This window comes from Limanda limanda, chromosome 18, assembly GCF_963576545.1.
Source record: "Limanda limanda chromosome 18, fLimLim1.1, whole genome shotgun sequence".
NCBI classification, from domain to species: Eukaryota; Metazoa; Chordata; class Actinopteri; order Pleuronectiformes; family Pleuronectidae; genus Limanda; species Limanda limanda.
Window position 1 is genome coordinate 12352642 of NC_083653.1, and position 16420 is coordinate 12369061.

General features: G+C 42.1%; 1 protein-coding gene across 1 annotated transcript in view; it reads right to left on the reverse strand.

Moving 5' to 3' along the window:
- Window positions 1-16420, reverse strand: part of nbas (NBAS subunit of NRZ tethering complex) — a 150702-nt gene that overhangs the window by 42791 nt on the left and 91491 nt on the right. The window contains exons 44-47 of the mRNA XM_061092083.1: window positions 12650-12900; window positions 8228-8568; window positions 5989-6213; window positions 2077-2279 (exon numbers count right to left, since the gene is read on the reverse strand). Of these exons, the coding sequence (XP_060948066.1) occupies window positions 2077-2279; window positions 5989-6213; window positions 8228-8568; window positions 12650-12900 (1020 nt within the window). The remainder of the gene's footprint in view (window positions 1-2076; window positions 2280-5988; window positions 6214-8227; window positions 8569-12649; window positions 12901-16420) is intronic.

A 16420-nucleotide genomic window follows, 5' to 3' on the forward strand; every position in this document is an offset into this window, starting at 1 on the left:
CAGTCAGTATCTGCACCGTGCACCATTGAGCTGCCTTAAAGCAGCAGGAAATGAGGCAGAAGTATAATCAAGGCGATTCACACACATTTATCAAGCCAATCAGATGTCCTGATGATGTGTGGCACTTTCAGCAAAACCTTGCTTATTGGTTCATCACTATTAGCACAAATGACTCCTATGAACATGAGCTTTCCATTTCAGTTTTTTTTAAAAGTGTATGCTATAACAAAACCAACTTGCCCATATAACAATCAAAAAATCATGTTTTTTGGATGAGAACATTTTCCCCATGTCCCCTAAAACCGCACAGCTCTGCAAACACGTCAGGGGTGAATCTTCTTTCTGCTCTTTTTGAAGACAGGGAGCAGGAAGACACCAATAAAAAGCTGTGAGCGCAACTCCCACAGGCAACTACTGTATATCCGATTCAACATTTCAGGCACTTGTTTTGACAGTGTTTTTCCCACCAACATGCCGAGCGAAAGTGGACCGCACAGTACAGTATATTTTAAGATTTTCAGACTGACAGAGATCAGGAAGTAGGTGGTGAGCTCAGGTAGCCTTTAAATATTTTAGAATATACATCGCTGTGGCTGATTTTGAGTTGAATATAGATACCTCTATTTACATGAGTTGTTTTAAAAATGAATGCTTCATGAACAGTCCCCGAGCAAGAAGGTATGGAAGAGCTTCACACAGATGCTGATGTTCTTTGACAAGGCACAATGAATGTGAAAGAGTATAAAATGAGTAAAAAGGGGATTTAGATGTAACAATCTTTGTTATGTTTGCACCTGTGGGCAGTATCTTCAGTAGTATATTGCACCTTAACCTCCGTCAGTGTTCCTTTTTCAATTCCGTTATTAATAAAAATGATCTCTGAACAACTCGTGGCTTATAGAAAGCCAATCACTGCACTATAACATCAATGATTTAAAACCCTGTGAAAACAACCCCGATATCCACAAAAGTAAACACTAGTTTCAGAGGCATGTTTAGAATGTAATGCTTTCTGACTCCTGGACCAAGTTTTGTGGATCCATCTTCAGTATATTAATTGATCGGCCAAGGTTTGTTGGGCCATCTTTTTGTTTCCCTCATATAAATACTTACTCATGTGTTTTCTTTGTTCATTACACAATATCTACAAATAGGAAAATTAAATCATTTACTATCCTACATATGTGTGTGGCCCTATACCATACTGCTGTACACCAGTATCATATTTTACCTAGAAACACATGATTTCATGTTTGAACTCATTGTCAGGGGTGTAAAAGCATCCAGTTTTTTTTTTCTAAGTTGGCATCTTGCTCAAAGCTGGGATATGAAATTCTGGCAGACGGCAGAGTGTCTCTCCTGCCCGGCTGTTGACAGCACAGACACCGGAGCTCAGAGTATTAGAGCAGTCAACAGAAACGAGTGGGGCTGCCCTGCATTGTGCTGCCCTCCATTCCCATCACCTGTCTCCACTTCCATCACAACCAGTTTTAAGACCTGTTTTTTCACAGGTTGACACCCTGAGACACTGCTGCTCCTGCAGTGCTCTGTGTACTTTGAGCCAGTTAAAGAACACGGCAGTGAGTCAACTCACTAGATGCAAGTTGATTTGCTTCTCGACTGATGCGTAAACTCATTGACTTTTTGGGGACAGTCCAATTTTTGTGTGGATTACTGGGCTTTAGAGGTGTCAGTAGGTTTCCTGTGGACAGAGCCAGGACTGTCTCCCCCTGGTTCCAGTGTTAAATGCTAAGCTAAACTAATAACCTCCTAACACCAGATCCACAGCCAGGGCCCACAGAGTGTGAAGCATATAGTCTCTATAAAGATGAGCGACATGACAGCTCCCAGAAAGTGAAACCAAGTCTTTTTCCATCTCTATGTTGCAGCCAAGCTTCTCTGTGACATTGTGCAAGTTACTAAGATCAGGATTTAGCAATGTTCTTGAGGAAATTGCATTTTAAATGTAATCAGTGGGGAAAAGTATTGCACATGTACATCTGGCCTTGATGATACCACCTCTGACTTTTATTGTATATGTGATGAAGAAAAAAGAAAACAGAGAGAGATAATTACCTGAGCGCAGCCACGACTCTCGCCACACCATCATGAAGCACAGTTTTGACGGACAGGTCTAGAGGCCCAACAGCGACGCACAGAAGCTTCCCAATGCACTCCAGGGGCTGTCCATCAGTTGCCATGGTGACTGCCAGCTCGTGTACTTTTGACCTCTCGGACCGAGACAAATCATAAAGTCGACTGTAACTCTGGAGCTGCTCCTGGAAACGAGGAACAAAACACACAACATTTTGTAAAGAGGTGATAAAAGATATTAAAGAAATCAACTGAATAAAAGTAAAAGGCAGAGAAAAGAGGTGGTGGTGGAAGTGTTTTGAAAATAGTTTAGTGAATGACGGTCGTCTATTGACTCAGACGGCAGCACCGTCCTGTTCTCGCTTTTGATTGTTTTTCTCTCTTCCAATTAAAAAAGGTTGCAGTGTTCGGTTGTGTGTATGTACCACTATGTAGGAGAAAAGAAAACTTGTACATTTTTAAATAGCATTAAAAATTACTTCTCATCTTTTCACCTGCTGCCCTCTGGCAGACGCTTCAGGACAATAATATCACAAACAGACAGAAAAACAGCTTTTAGCCCACAGCAATAAGAGAACTGAAATCTTTTGTTTTGGTTTATTTTTTGTATATTTATACTCTGCACCTTAAGGACTGCTGCTGTTTCATTGTGCACTGTGGCATGACAATAAAAGTATTCTATTCTATTAAAATAATAATTTAATGGTGATACATTTCTACATTCATTTATCTATTTATTTACAGTTTATATGTATCAGTTAATGTATACATTTGAACATCTATTTATTCATGTCTACATTTATCTATTTATGTCATTTCTACATTTATTTTATTTCTGTGTCTGTGTGTTTTTTGTCCTTCACACACCTTTTTCACTAACACAGAGGTTAGAGTTCAAATGGATTCGATTTAAAACCTCTATCTATATCTTTAATATTAATAACAGCTGCAGTCTGGTTGTGGGGTGATGCATGTCATAGAGGCAACACAATAACATGCTTGTTGACACGACATTCTTTCACGAGCTTCAGAGATGGGATTATAAAGGCCACAGATAAATGGACAAGTATCAATGGAGGAAACATTCTGCATTGAAAACCTGGGGGGTGTGACAGGTTTCCAAAATGCTAGATGCACAATGATGTAGGCACTGAACAGTTTTGCTGTTCGCCAGGGGAATGACGGAAAGCAGCGACAGATGCTGCTGCATCATGTATCACTGTAGTGTCTCAGGTTGGCAGACTCTTGGAAAGGAATCTGACAGTTGTAGATCTAGAAAGAAGTGATGATCTCTGATCCCAACGTATTTTGTGGCTGGTGTTTGGAGAGTGTTTTTGTTGATTCCTTTTACAGAGCTGCAAAACCAAAGCTCTGAATTTGTCAATGTCTCCACTCATCCTCACGTACGGACTAATAATCGGGGATGAGGACATTTGGGAAGCTATATCTGCTCTTGTGTTACTAAAACCTTAAGCAAAAAGACTTAAATATCATTGGCAATAAGTCTAATTCCTGTTTTTTAGAATCTCAATCTGTTAAACCGTACATTTAGTATATCGTTACAGAGAGTCAAAATCATTTTGGTCACGTTTAAGAAATGATATGCTGTGGAAATACTAATAATAATACTGAGAATTGAACAACGTATTGTAATTTGAACAATAATAACTTCTGTTAACTGTTGTGTTTTTGTTTCATTCTAATTTGCATTTGCTTATATCTAAAGAGTACATGTCTGCTGTTTGATTTATTTGTATTACTTTCAATAAAGTGAAAAACTACACACATCATTGGCGAGCAGATCAGATGGATGCATGTTTATCTGTCAATTTCTGTACTGAGCTGACATTCCTACTGTTCCACTATTCTGTGCCGGTACTGGATAATGACACATTTTCACAATGGTTGTACCATTGTGCCACATATTGTACAATATCCGCAGTGTGTAATCTTCTGTCCGTAGCAGGTCAAGGCGCCTGTGGTGGATTCCTCTGCTATCTACTATAATTCCCAGCAGCTGGTCACGTACACTTGATAAATGACCACAGTACAGGCAAACAGAGCCTCACACAGGGTTCCTTCCTTCTATCTATCTTTCTCTACCAATCTTCCCTCTCCTGGTTCTTATATCCTTTTTATCTATCTCCAAGGATACAATTGCTCCGTGCACCAGTAGAAGGTAAGTTTTATTGTAGAGCTTGCGGTGTGTGTGCGCGTGTTTGTGAGTCTGTGTGCAGCTGCAGCTTCAGCCTACACTTCTGCTTTTGTGCTGCGTGTATCTTCCTGTCGGTTATGTAGGGGTATCTATTTTTTAAACACAGATAAACCAAGAGCTAAACATTTGTATTATTATTGTCAACTTGCAAAGTGTGGTGCTCAGAAATTACCACTTTTCATGGGTAATCACATGGTCGCATAACAACGTTTGGCTTGTCAAATCATAATGTCCACTCTCCACATCTCTACGTCCATCTTTATGCACACACACACACGCTCAGAAAGGGACAGAGAGATGGCCAGCCCTGAGGAGGTGACAGTGGACTAAGTCACTGTGACTTTGCCTAATGAGATACAGCACGGTGTACGTACTGTATATATAGCCATACGGCAGGGCTCATTTGAAACAGCAGCCCGTAGATTTACATTAATATACCCTTGACTGGTCCCAGTGAGGCCGGGAAGAGCTCAGTCGAGCAGAACCAGCCCAGAAAGGTACAACACGCACACAAACACACACCTATATACGCAGCACCTCAACAAGTACAGCCACAACCTGTATGTCAAATTAAAGGTGACCTCATGACCAAGCAGGGTAACAGGATGTGAAACTTCAAATGTGTGTGTGTGTGTGTGTGTGTGTGTGTGAGCGCATCACAAAGGCGGATGATACGTTTGTAAGTTGATCGTAGTTTTGGAGAATGGCTGTTTGGATAATTTAAATAGTTAAATAACAAGAATGAAACAAAGAATCTAAAACTATCCATGTTGTTTTTGTGCTCACTTTTGTGCATTACCTTCAGTTACATGATAAAGAAGGTGATTTGCTCTATATCTATTGTAATAAATCTGCCCTTTTAGTAATAGAAAAGTTAGTATAGTGATGTGGTCTGTACACTGATTCAAAACTTGTTAGAAGTGCAAATATTATTAAGTCAATCAAGGTAATTAAAGTAAGTCTCATTCTGGAACAGTTTCTTCTTCCACTCTTATTTCCACTTTAGCACAGGATATTCTTTTTAAAGAATATTTTATTGCAATATCTAGAGCTTCTTACACATCAAAATCAAACTGACGATTAATCATAGCGTAACTATGGATACCTGCAGCAAATAATAAGCGTCTATGTCCGCATTTCCTGAAATTGTATGTTTTTTTTCATCTTTGAGTGTCGCCTTTCTGTTCGCGACCAGGAGTTTGATTGATTTTACATTCAGATTTTGTAAAGCTTTCACCTTAACACTTGAATAGTCCCTGCTTGGACTTGCTCTGATTGTGCTCAAACTGTGCACTTGCACTCAGATAATTTGTTGCCTGTACATATTACACTGCTTCTGTGTGCCTGAAAAATCTGCTCTTATTTCTCCTCTGCTTTTTGCTTCTCCACTTGGATTTTTTGTGCAACCATTCTGGCAATATATCCCAACCAATAGAACGCCAGACGTAGTGTTGTTGCGCTTATTGTGGGTACGTTTCCTTTGCTTCTTTCAGAGTCCTGTACTGGCCGCCCGTCCGAAGTAAAGCTAACGGTCCCACAATGAGGGCTCTCAAACTGAAAGACCGCTATCTTCAACAAACATAACAATTATATTCAACGATGGACATCTCTGACAACACTTAAATAATAAATATTCTGTAGGATATATATATATTGTTACTTGGGAGGAAGGGATCTACCTGCTGGCTGTCTCTGAATGATAGAATGATGTCATGGCTCAGAGTGTCCAGGTGGGCCTGAGATTGTTGCAGGTGCGCCATCGCCTCATCAAAAGTCATCCCCGCTGGGCCCATCCCCTCGTGCTCCCCGCCGCCATCGCCTCCTCTCTTCCGGCTCTTCTCGGCCAGCTGGCGCAGGCCCTTGGTGGCTCGCTTTATCACCTCCGACCTCGCCTGGATGCTCAGCTGGAGACGGGATAGGATGGACATAGGGAACAGACAGCAGAGGAAGAGAAGAATGAGGAAATTTGGGAGGGGATCGGGGTCAAATTGAAGGAGCAGAGGGAGAGGGAGGTGCACAGGTTATAGGCATTAATTTCACACTTAACATGTTAAAAGTAAGACAGGTACAACCTAGTCTATTGGTGCCAAAGTAAAATCAGGAACTAAAAGTAGTGTGTTTGTGTGTATGTGTGTGCGAGGAGTGTATGTTTATTTGAGAGAGAAGCTAAGATCATAGCTGCCAGGCTGGTGTAATTGATTCTATTCCGTGAGAGCATGTTACCCATTCATGGGGAGAAGAGAAGGCCTTTGGCTGTAGCAGGTTTTACTCTTGTGTATGAATGCACACAGGCGCTGACAGGCCTCACACACACACACACACACACTTGCACCAAGAAGTCACTTAAAAATCACCCGACTTCACACTTCCAGCTACCCCAGCCTCACACCCAGAGAAATACTTCTCACACACAGCCGGACGGACAGGACAGGACAATCTCTCAAATGGAGTTACATGACAAACCATTATTATTTCTTTTAAGGGGAAGTGTGTGTATGTGTTTGTGGGTCAGGCTGTATGTGGTTTGTTGTTTTATCCGCAAGCTGGTCTTTAACTGTAGAGGTACATGTAGGCCTTCACAACCGATGTCAGTTCAAGCCTTGGACAAACCGGTTGGGGGTTGAGGAACAGAGGATATCTCTGCTCAAGAGGTTATTAGAGATCAATACTTCAAAGGAGGGAAAATGCCAACTGCCTCCATATCCCTTTAGAACTCTGCCCAGTATGAGGTAAGCTAAGTCTTGCCATCCATCTCGCCCCTTGGCCTTGTGGGGAATGGATCAATCTATCATGGGGGACAATGGGGGTGCAAAAGGTCAGACGCATTTTGAACAATGAGGGGGGGTCACGATTCTCAATTTCAAGGGTTCAGAAAGGTCAGAAAAAAAAGGGGAAGAGAGAAGGAAGGTGAGGGAAGAAGGAGCAGACAGTGGGATCCTGAGGAAGTTATTCAGCATGTTACAAAGCACAGTGGGAAAACAATGCCTGCTGGGAGTTGGGGTTTAATTGGCTCTGAAATAGAGAGGGATCAATTAGCTCCCCTGGAGTCATGGGGGAAAAGATGGGCTTTAACAAATGGAAGCGTCTAGAGGTGGAGCTGCAGGGTGCAAATGAGAAAAAAGGATTAATATATAATATGTAACAGCTCTTCATTAAAATGTCTACAAATGACTAGAGCTATTTTGTTGACTTCTGTACTACCTGCATTATCAAAAATATTACCAGCAATGCTGAAACCAAGAGATATCAACCAATTTTATTTAAAGTGACGGGATGTGAAATTCTCATTGTATTTGAATTGCGTCATTTATCCTCTTTACCCATGGTTTTATCCATCTTTGCTACAACTTCCCATGTAAAGGACATCGGACTAATGAAAAGCACACTGCTGGTCAGTTAGCCAGGGACCATTGTTTGTACTTGTCATTCTGAGCGTTCTGTCTCCGAAGCTCTCCCAGTAAAAGGAAACGTGACACAAGAACACTGTGGCTCAAGAAATGGTGGTTGAGACAACAACTCCCACAATCACACGCTGCTTCACGACAACATCAAACTAGCCCTTTTGTTATTGTTGATTGAGAGACCCCTCCTGGCTAAATTGACGTATTGTACGTTTAAGTACTCTGCAGGACAGTTTTTCAGAGTGTTGCAATTATGTGGCGGATATTTCTTGCGCAATGTTATGATATCATGAATTGAATTGAATTATAAAGTCATCGAGTGATGAGTTGAACAGAAAAAATATGTTATTGTGGTTTTAATGATCCGAAAATTTTGTATAAGGGGTCCAACCCCAACCAGTTCCTGTGTGAAACACTGTGGCCTCTTTCATACTGTACTGTGTCCTACTAGTTTATATTATTCTTATGAAAAACATAGTAATTCAGTTAGTTGTTGTCTGGCCCAGTTTATACTCACAATTTTGGCTGCGTCAGGTGAGAAGGTGATATTATCCAGGAGGTGAACCACGTCGGCCGGGACCAGTCTGTCCAGATACTTGGCGCAGGTGTCGTAAGCGTGCAGGTAGTCTGGGTCGCTCTGTGGGGGCCTCTTCAGCAACTGGGGGTCTCCTTTCCAAAACAGCTTCTGCAGCCAAACCGAATGGACTGCACTGGGGGAGACCGTTGCTCCTCCGCCACCGGGCACAGGCAGACGATTGGCGAGTTTGGAGATGGACAGAACGTTCTGACTGGTCAGTACTGACTGCAGAGTGACCAGCGGATCCAAGGATTCATCGGTCAGCTTGCGGTAATCCAAGCCTGCAAAGAGACGGACATTTGTTGTGAATGCATTAGAAGCTTGTGCTGTCATTTCTACACTGTATCAAATACATTTAGAATGTGTTTTCCTTTAATCGATCCCCTGTGCTTATAACTCATTGTATGTACATAACAGATACCATGCAGACTAGAGGGCTCCCTCACGTCCTCGTACACTTTAGATTCCGCTGCTCCTTGCCCTGGTTGTTGCGACTGAGCCATTAAAGTGTTGACATCAAATGTAATCTATATGTTCAGAAGCTCAGCAAAGTAATAACGGGTAGGAGTTTAATTTAAGGTCGCATTTCTGTACACTGTGAAATATATAAAACAACTTATTTGTAAGGTACATAATACAATTCAAGACATGACGTGTATATTAAAAAACACAAGATGCATTTTCAGGCACTGCACATTTAGTTTAGCACAAAGCCCGAACATTCAAAGCACCTGTCAGAGAGGCCTATTGGAAGGCACTCAACACTGCATGCACAGTACAGTACTTTCTATAGTTGGATATGTGCAAACCGTGCAGCACTGCCAGGTTAATTACAGTGATCCAAAATGCACAGGAAGTTCAATGTGCCCTCGCATGACAGAAGCACGGCGTGGCAGAGGAGACATGAATAACCCACGACAGTAAGAGGTTAAAGTGCACAGCAAAGACAGCGTGTGACCTGAGTGTGAAAGTGCTGCTGTCTGTCTGTGTTGGCATGCCAAGGGGGAGAGGTTGTCCCTGGGTCTGTCCATGTGCATCACATACCCCAGACTGTGTGTGTGTGTGTGTGTGTGTGTGAGAGAGAGAGTGAGAGAGACAGACAGAGAGAGAGAGAGAGCTGATGACATGCTTGGTCTCCAGCACTATCAGACAGACAAATTACGGCGGCAACACCACAGCCTGTCTGGGCTTTAAATATTTAAGACTGGTCTGCCGATGGGGAGGGCTCAGTCAACCCTGATCAAAATCCCCCCCCCTCCCCACACACACACACACTCATACACACACCAAACTCAGCCGAGTACACACACACAACACTTACAACTCAGACAGGCCCAGACGGACACTTAAACTGCAGATAAGACTTACATGCACTTACACGTGTACTCTCTGTCTCTCTCCCCCTGTCCCGCCCACTCCTCTCTCTGCCTCTGTCTCTTCCAAACCCCAGCGGCATCTCATGCTCATCCTCAGGAGAGCTCTCGCAGACAGTCACCCGGTACTGTGTCTGAAATTGTGATGAATATTGGTCTCACACCACCTGTCTCTGCAGCGTCTCTATGCCTCTCTGTAAGTGGGTCTGTGTGGGTTAGTTTGCATGTGTCTGTTCAGGATGGAACATTTGTAATTAAGTGTGTGTTTGTGTGTGTGTGTGTGTGTGTGTTTGTGTCAAAGTTGGATAGCGTGAGTAGAAAGTTGGTGGCCCTAGAGACACCACAACAGACTGTGTGTCAGTTTTCTACAGGAGTGTGAATGTGTGGGTTGCATTCGAACGGTTACACGTGTGTGTATATCTGTGTGTAAGCGTTTGTGACAGAGAGCGATTCACAGTGTTATTGTCAATAAGTCAGTCTATTTGTCAGCACATGATTATTAAGTAAATTGATGAAGTACATGCCTACATATACGTGTGTGTGTTTGTGTGTGTACAACTAATGCTCAGTTGCAGCTTTGTTTTAGATTTTGCATGTGGCTGTAGTAAGAAAGCTACTCAGCATTTAAAAAGCTTGTCCTGCCACAGCCAGAAATTCAACAGCAATAGTGTCGTGTCAGCAACTGCTTAAATGATATGTTCATGTTTTTTAAATAATTTTCTTGAATGGGTAACAGAAAAACTAGCTACAAGGTTACAAAGCTCTACATCCAACTATGAAGACATCATTAACACTCTAGTTGTATGTGGTGTTTCAGATTATGCCATTTAAAAAACCCTTGTTAACAACTACCTACTGTCTTATATCCTCAGAGTGTGGAAGCCATCGCCTACACACAAAGAGGGAAACGCTTCTGCAACTCTCACACTATTCAGAAATGAAGCCAAATATCCTTAATACAAACAAGTTAGCCGAATTTCCTAGCTATCAACAGCTGACAAATACTCCTAGCATCTGTTTAGCCCTTAGCTGCTTTTGTCCCACCGTCTGAAATCAAAGAACCACTGTCCGAAAAAACATTAGGAAAATAAAAAGTCCACTGACACCACTGTAAACTGCTTGTGTTTTGTGCAGGAGCAACTGGGGCCTGGCAAACTGTTCGCTAATGTGATGCAGTGATGTGAGTGAAACTGAAATACAGCAGCAGCATTGAGAGTTTAGAGGCAATTTCCACCTTCTGTTGGTTTATGTCAAAAAAATGCATCTTGATGTGGATGACTCACAGGTGTGCGTGTATGTGTGTGTATGTGTGTTTAACAGAGACATGTGTCACCGGCAAAAGCTGTGGTGCTATCTGGAGCAGCAGGAAGAAGTGAGGCGTGAAAACACAGCTGACAACCGGCCGACCTTTACTGAACTTCACCGAGAAGTGACACCACCTCCACCTGTACACAACAAAGTTTAAGCAGGCTGACATGCTGCAACCTGGACGTGATGTCCTTGGAGCGGGATCAGCCTCGGAACTTTGAGCAAAAGCAGCATGTCGCTGTGACACCGTCGTTTCAGGGGATCGATGTGTCTATTGAACGGTAGCACAGAGGGGGGGGTGTATTCGCGTTTATAGGAAAAGTGAATAGTCATGTCTGTTTTAATCCCGTTTTCAATTTTAGAATTTTTACACATGAGAGTTAGCAGAGCAGAAGAGATACAGTGAGATCAAAACACAAGACGAGGTCGAGATAAAAGAAATACATTAGGGTATTTTATGTGCTGGTAAAAGAAAAATGTATGAATATTTGCTTGTTTTATCCGGCAGCAGAAGTATACCGTGAATTTACGCTTTCAGCTGTTGATTTCTTTAACTCTACATGACAATCGGTGGCTCAGAGGTTATCGACCGGCCAGAGGGAACATCAGCATTTGTCTGTGAGTCATCAATCATGTCATGGGGGATTTGATTCAAGTCCTCAACAGGGGACTTCATTTCTTGACATTAAAGTCTTGAGGCGGATTTCCCACCAATAATAATAATAAATTTATCCTTCAAATGTCTTACTTCTCAGAAACAAGATTATTTGACAGAATAGGGCCATTGCCAGTTCTGTACATTTTAAACTGTGTTCACAGTTTGATTGACTTTAACCACCACTATTTGAAATGTTTTCCTTTTGATTCTTTAGAATCATGGCATTTTGAAGCAAGAATGACTTCCACTTCATTATTAGTCATCATTTTATGTTTTAATCTGTCTGTCTGTCGATCTGACTATAAGCAGGATTACTAAAAGTCTACAGAACCGTTTTCCATGAAATGTTTGTGGAGGGTTGGGGCATGATCAAAGGAAGAATGTCTTAGATTATGGACTGGATTCAGCTAACATGACGAGAGAGGGTGTTATATAAACCACATCTTCATGATCTACAAGTGAAAAAAGGGATTTACAAATGCGTTCAATGATTCGTGCCATTACGTACCATATATCTGTATTTAAAGTTGCATTTACTCTATAATGAATGTGTTCTAATCAAAGTGTGACAAGTTACTGTGTCCATTTAGACAAACATCTTTCCCAAAATGAGACACAAATTCACCGAAAACCCAGATGCTCCAGCACGCGGCATGCATTCGTTATTCTATGTGAGTCTATGCTGAAAATTAATTAGATCTATAAAGTTACAAATCTGTGAGTCAAATATTTATTATATTCAGTTTGTGATGTGTGCATTTGTAACAATGCTTTACATGTGCGCAAATTGGTTGACAAACTGTATGTGTGTGGATTTGGACCCTCAGTTGCAAGCACCCAGTTACGCACCAATCACTGAACACATTTGTCAAAGCTTATTTCTCTATACACATTGGCTACATTTGCCTGATACACACATGCTATTCCTGCCTTTTCTTGTTCTTGTAAACTGCCCACGGGTTATGAAGCGGCTACACCATCTGCATCACAACGACACAGAAATAGAAAATACAAGTGTCTCACCGTTGGCGACAGCTCGAAGCTTCTTGAGCATTTTGACATGGGAGTCCGGCTTGACGGTGGTCGTGACGTGAGGCTCACAGCCCGCAGCGTCCAGGAGGGTGTAGTAGTAGAGCAAGCGGCCGAGGTCAGTTCCTTCCACAGTCGGCAGCACGTACTTGGTCATGTGGCTGTAGAACGCCTGGGGGTCAGTCTTCAAAGTGTCAAAGAGACGAAGGGACTCGCTCCGGGATTCAATATCTTTGGTGGAAAAACTAGAGGAGAAAGAAAGACAAATAGAGGAAGAGAGGTATAGGATTGCAAAAGGTAGAATTGAAGGAAGTAAGAGGGATAGAAACAGAATGAGAGAAAAAGACAGAAATAAAGAGAAGAAATGCAGAAAGAAGATGGATGGATGCATAGATAGAGAGTTAGAGAAAAGAAAGTCAGACAAAACAAAATTGACAAAATAATGTGTTTATGTGAATAAATGTATTTAGCAATGTCTAATGGAAAGTGCAGTAATAATCCCAAAAGTTTTAATACCAATAAATACAATAATAATCCAGTCTATCCCATGTTCAAAGCTTTGAGAACTTTTCTTTATTTGCTGCTGTAAACACCTGCTGTGTGAGATACGTCAGTTGTGAAAAACTTTAAGATTCTGGCATCAGAAACAGCTGTTTGTTGGACAGAAAAACATGTGAGGATCTAAGTGGTTCACATTAGAAGCAGCAGCCACCATGCCTGAAAAAGATAAGACAAAAAAACAGCACCACTGACGAAAAAAAACAGCTTCCTTAACCATCAAAGGGAGAACAAAACAGCACTGGGGAATGTTTGGTGGTGCTTTACTGAAACTGCTTTGCAAAAAACGGCACAGCAATCTCCAAGCTTATCACCAAAGATACAGTCCCTACCCCACAAAAGAAATGATGAGGATTTTATAGATTACTACTGAGAAAAACGTGGAAGAACTTGGACAGCTCTGATATGAAAATGGCAAAATTGAGACAGATTGAGAAAAAAAGAGAGACGGAGCGACAGAGCAGAATGTAGAGAATCAGTAAGGCGTTGAAGATGAGGGTGAAATGCTGAGTTCATCGAGTGGAAGATATCTCCGCGGAAACCTTTTCAGCAATTTGTTCAAGTTGTGCACGACTTGTGCATTCTTTTGCTTTAAAAAAAAAAACAATAACAAATGAAAAAGAAACGCAAACAAAATAAAGAGGCAAGGCGAGGAGAGGGTAGCTGCTGGCAGCCGGCGTGGCGCCCAGAGCGACCGGTGGCTTGTCTGCGAGCACGGTAACGTGCGCGTCTGTTTATCTATGGGAACGGGACGACATCAAAGAGGACAATGTTTCCTCAGGGCACTCCATCAGAGCTGGCCGGGAGGCTTTCGCTAATGAAAAAAGTATAGACAGCGCGCAGCAGCGGACAATGGGCTCGATAATGTAAATAACATTAATCACCCCCACAACAGGGGCTCCAATAAGACTGGAGTCAACACAACAAGCAACTGCTAAGTGCACAAACAAACAGGAGGCCTGAGACCCTGGTCAAGGTCTGATGTTTCACTTTTTAATCACGTTAGCTCCATAGTGACTGAGAGGCAAGAGGACAATGGTATGAGGGCTGTTTGAGGAGGGATGGGAGCGCGCACAGGCAGGAACACACACGGCTGCGTAGAGTGGTTTGTGTCCAGCGTTGGTGTCGCTTCGGTTCCTCAAGGCCAGGCTGTCGTCATCTCTTTCGGAAGAGGGACTTCTTGTGCCACTTGTGCTAGTGAACGCTTCCCGTGCTGAAGCTGCTCTCTTGGTGGTATTTGTCTCTCACAGTTTTCTGCTCTGTTCCGGCTGCGTTCGTGAGGCTCTAATGTCAGAGCTCCTCATTACAATCTTTTGTATTTTAAAAAAAAAGCCGAAATGAGGAACCAATTTAATCCGGTTGAGTATCCCTCATTCTCCATGCTCTTCCTCTCCCGTCTTCCCTGTATTACATTACCACATTGTGTTTGTTGTTACTTCTGTCAGGTCTGAGCAAAAATAGCAGCATTAGGCTCCAATTATTCTTATATTCACAGGCCTATTTAATTACCATGGTAATCAGACAACTAGAAACACACTCTGGGAGAGGTCTGCCAGAGCACTGATCATTATTCAGTACATCATTGTTCTGCAATTTATGCAAGCTGTAATTTTTTATTATTCCTCTTTTATGATCTGTGCTGCTAATTTGTTTACAAATTACAGACCAGGGGGTGTAAGAGTGCATTTGAATGGTAGAGTTCATGCACGGGCAGCTCAGTAAGAGCAGTGGTTCATCCACTGATCAGAGGGCCGGTGGTTCGATCCCCGGCTCCTCAGTTGTGCATGCCAAAGTGTCCTGGGATACCGAATTGCCCTGATAGCTGTTGTGTGATAGAAGACAAGACTTGTAGAGTAAAGTGCTTTGATTTGTGGCCAAGACTAGAAACGCGCTTTAAATTGTACGACCATTGCAGACAAATTTTATTTCTTTGCAGCAGGTCAGATGTGCACAGCTGATTCCCTTCTTCATTGTCAGGCTTTCTTCTGCCAGTACTCATTGTTAATGATATCAAAACAGAACGATTAACTATGATTTTACCCAATTAAACATGTGCAATTACATTCACACACAAATTAACATTGAATAAATAATAAATAACAGATCATTAAGACACTGGCAAGATAATCCATGTTATTCTAAACCGTTTGCTAACATTTGGCTAGCTTCGTATCCATAAACAATGGAGCAATATTGGTATATTTTCTGTTAATCTGATAAATGAAAGTCTAAAATTACCTTTTTTCTTTTAGCTCAAGTTTCGGTTTCCACCAACCCCTGAAGGGTAAATGCAGTATATGGATCTTTTTTTCTCTCAAAACAGGTCATTGCTGGATCCAGAAACTATGAGATCAAAATGGAAAAGTGACCGGCAATACAATCTTTAATAACAGAAATACAACTAACACCTATTAGATTAGTTTTGCAGGTACTTGGACAAAAGACATAATTTTGACAAGATGATGGTATTTAGAGCAATGGTGACAAACATACAGACCACCTGATATTGCCACATTTAGAGCACCTCCGCTAGCATGGCTAAATATATATAGTTGTGTTTTTTCCCAGGTAAGAAACACATTTTTCATATTCCCATACTATCACACAGGGACCAGTAGGGTGACAGCAGCATAAAAGAGGAGTGGGTGGTAGAAAGGAACTGACTGCATTGTCTGAGGTGTCAAACCTAGTTGCCCATGAGCCATGTATACGGGCATGACCTGTCTGAAGTAGTCCACGTTTCAAGTCAGTCAGAAATACAGTTTTTGTACAAGTGGCACCATTACTCAACCAAAGGTTATGCAATTATATTTGTCAGTTCAGGTCCTGCTCTTAGTGGTTCAGCCCCTATGAGTCCAGGCAGCAGGCTCACAGTCAAGCTCGAGGTCATGGTCACGTTTGGGGCCCGAAACCCTGGAGACTCACTGTGGACAGCGCATCAATAATCCCTAAATAACAGCGAAACCAGCAGCAGAAGCAAACGACTGCAGCTGAACACATGAACTGTAGCAAACCTGTGTGTAGCAGGAGCACGAGCCACATTCACACTGAATGCTACAAATACTTTTCTCCAGGGAAGCTCATTAGCATGCTACGCACACTCAAATGAACGCACAGCAAAACGCACGATTGCAGTTCCTTAATTTGAGAGAAATATTCCAGATAATTAAATGTAGAACGTCAACAGCATGAGGCAAATAGCTGCGT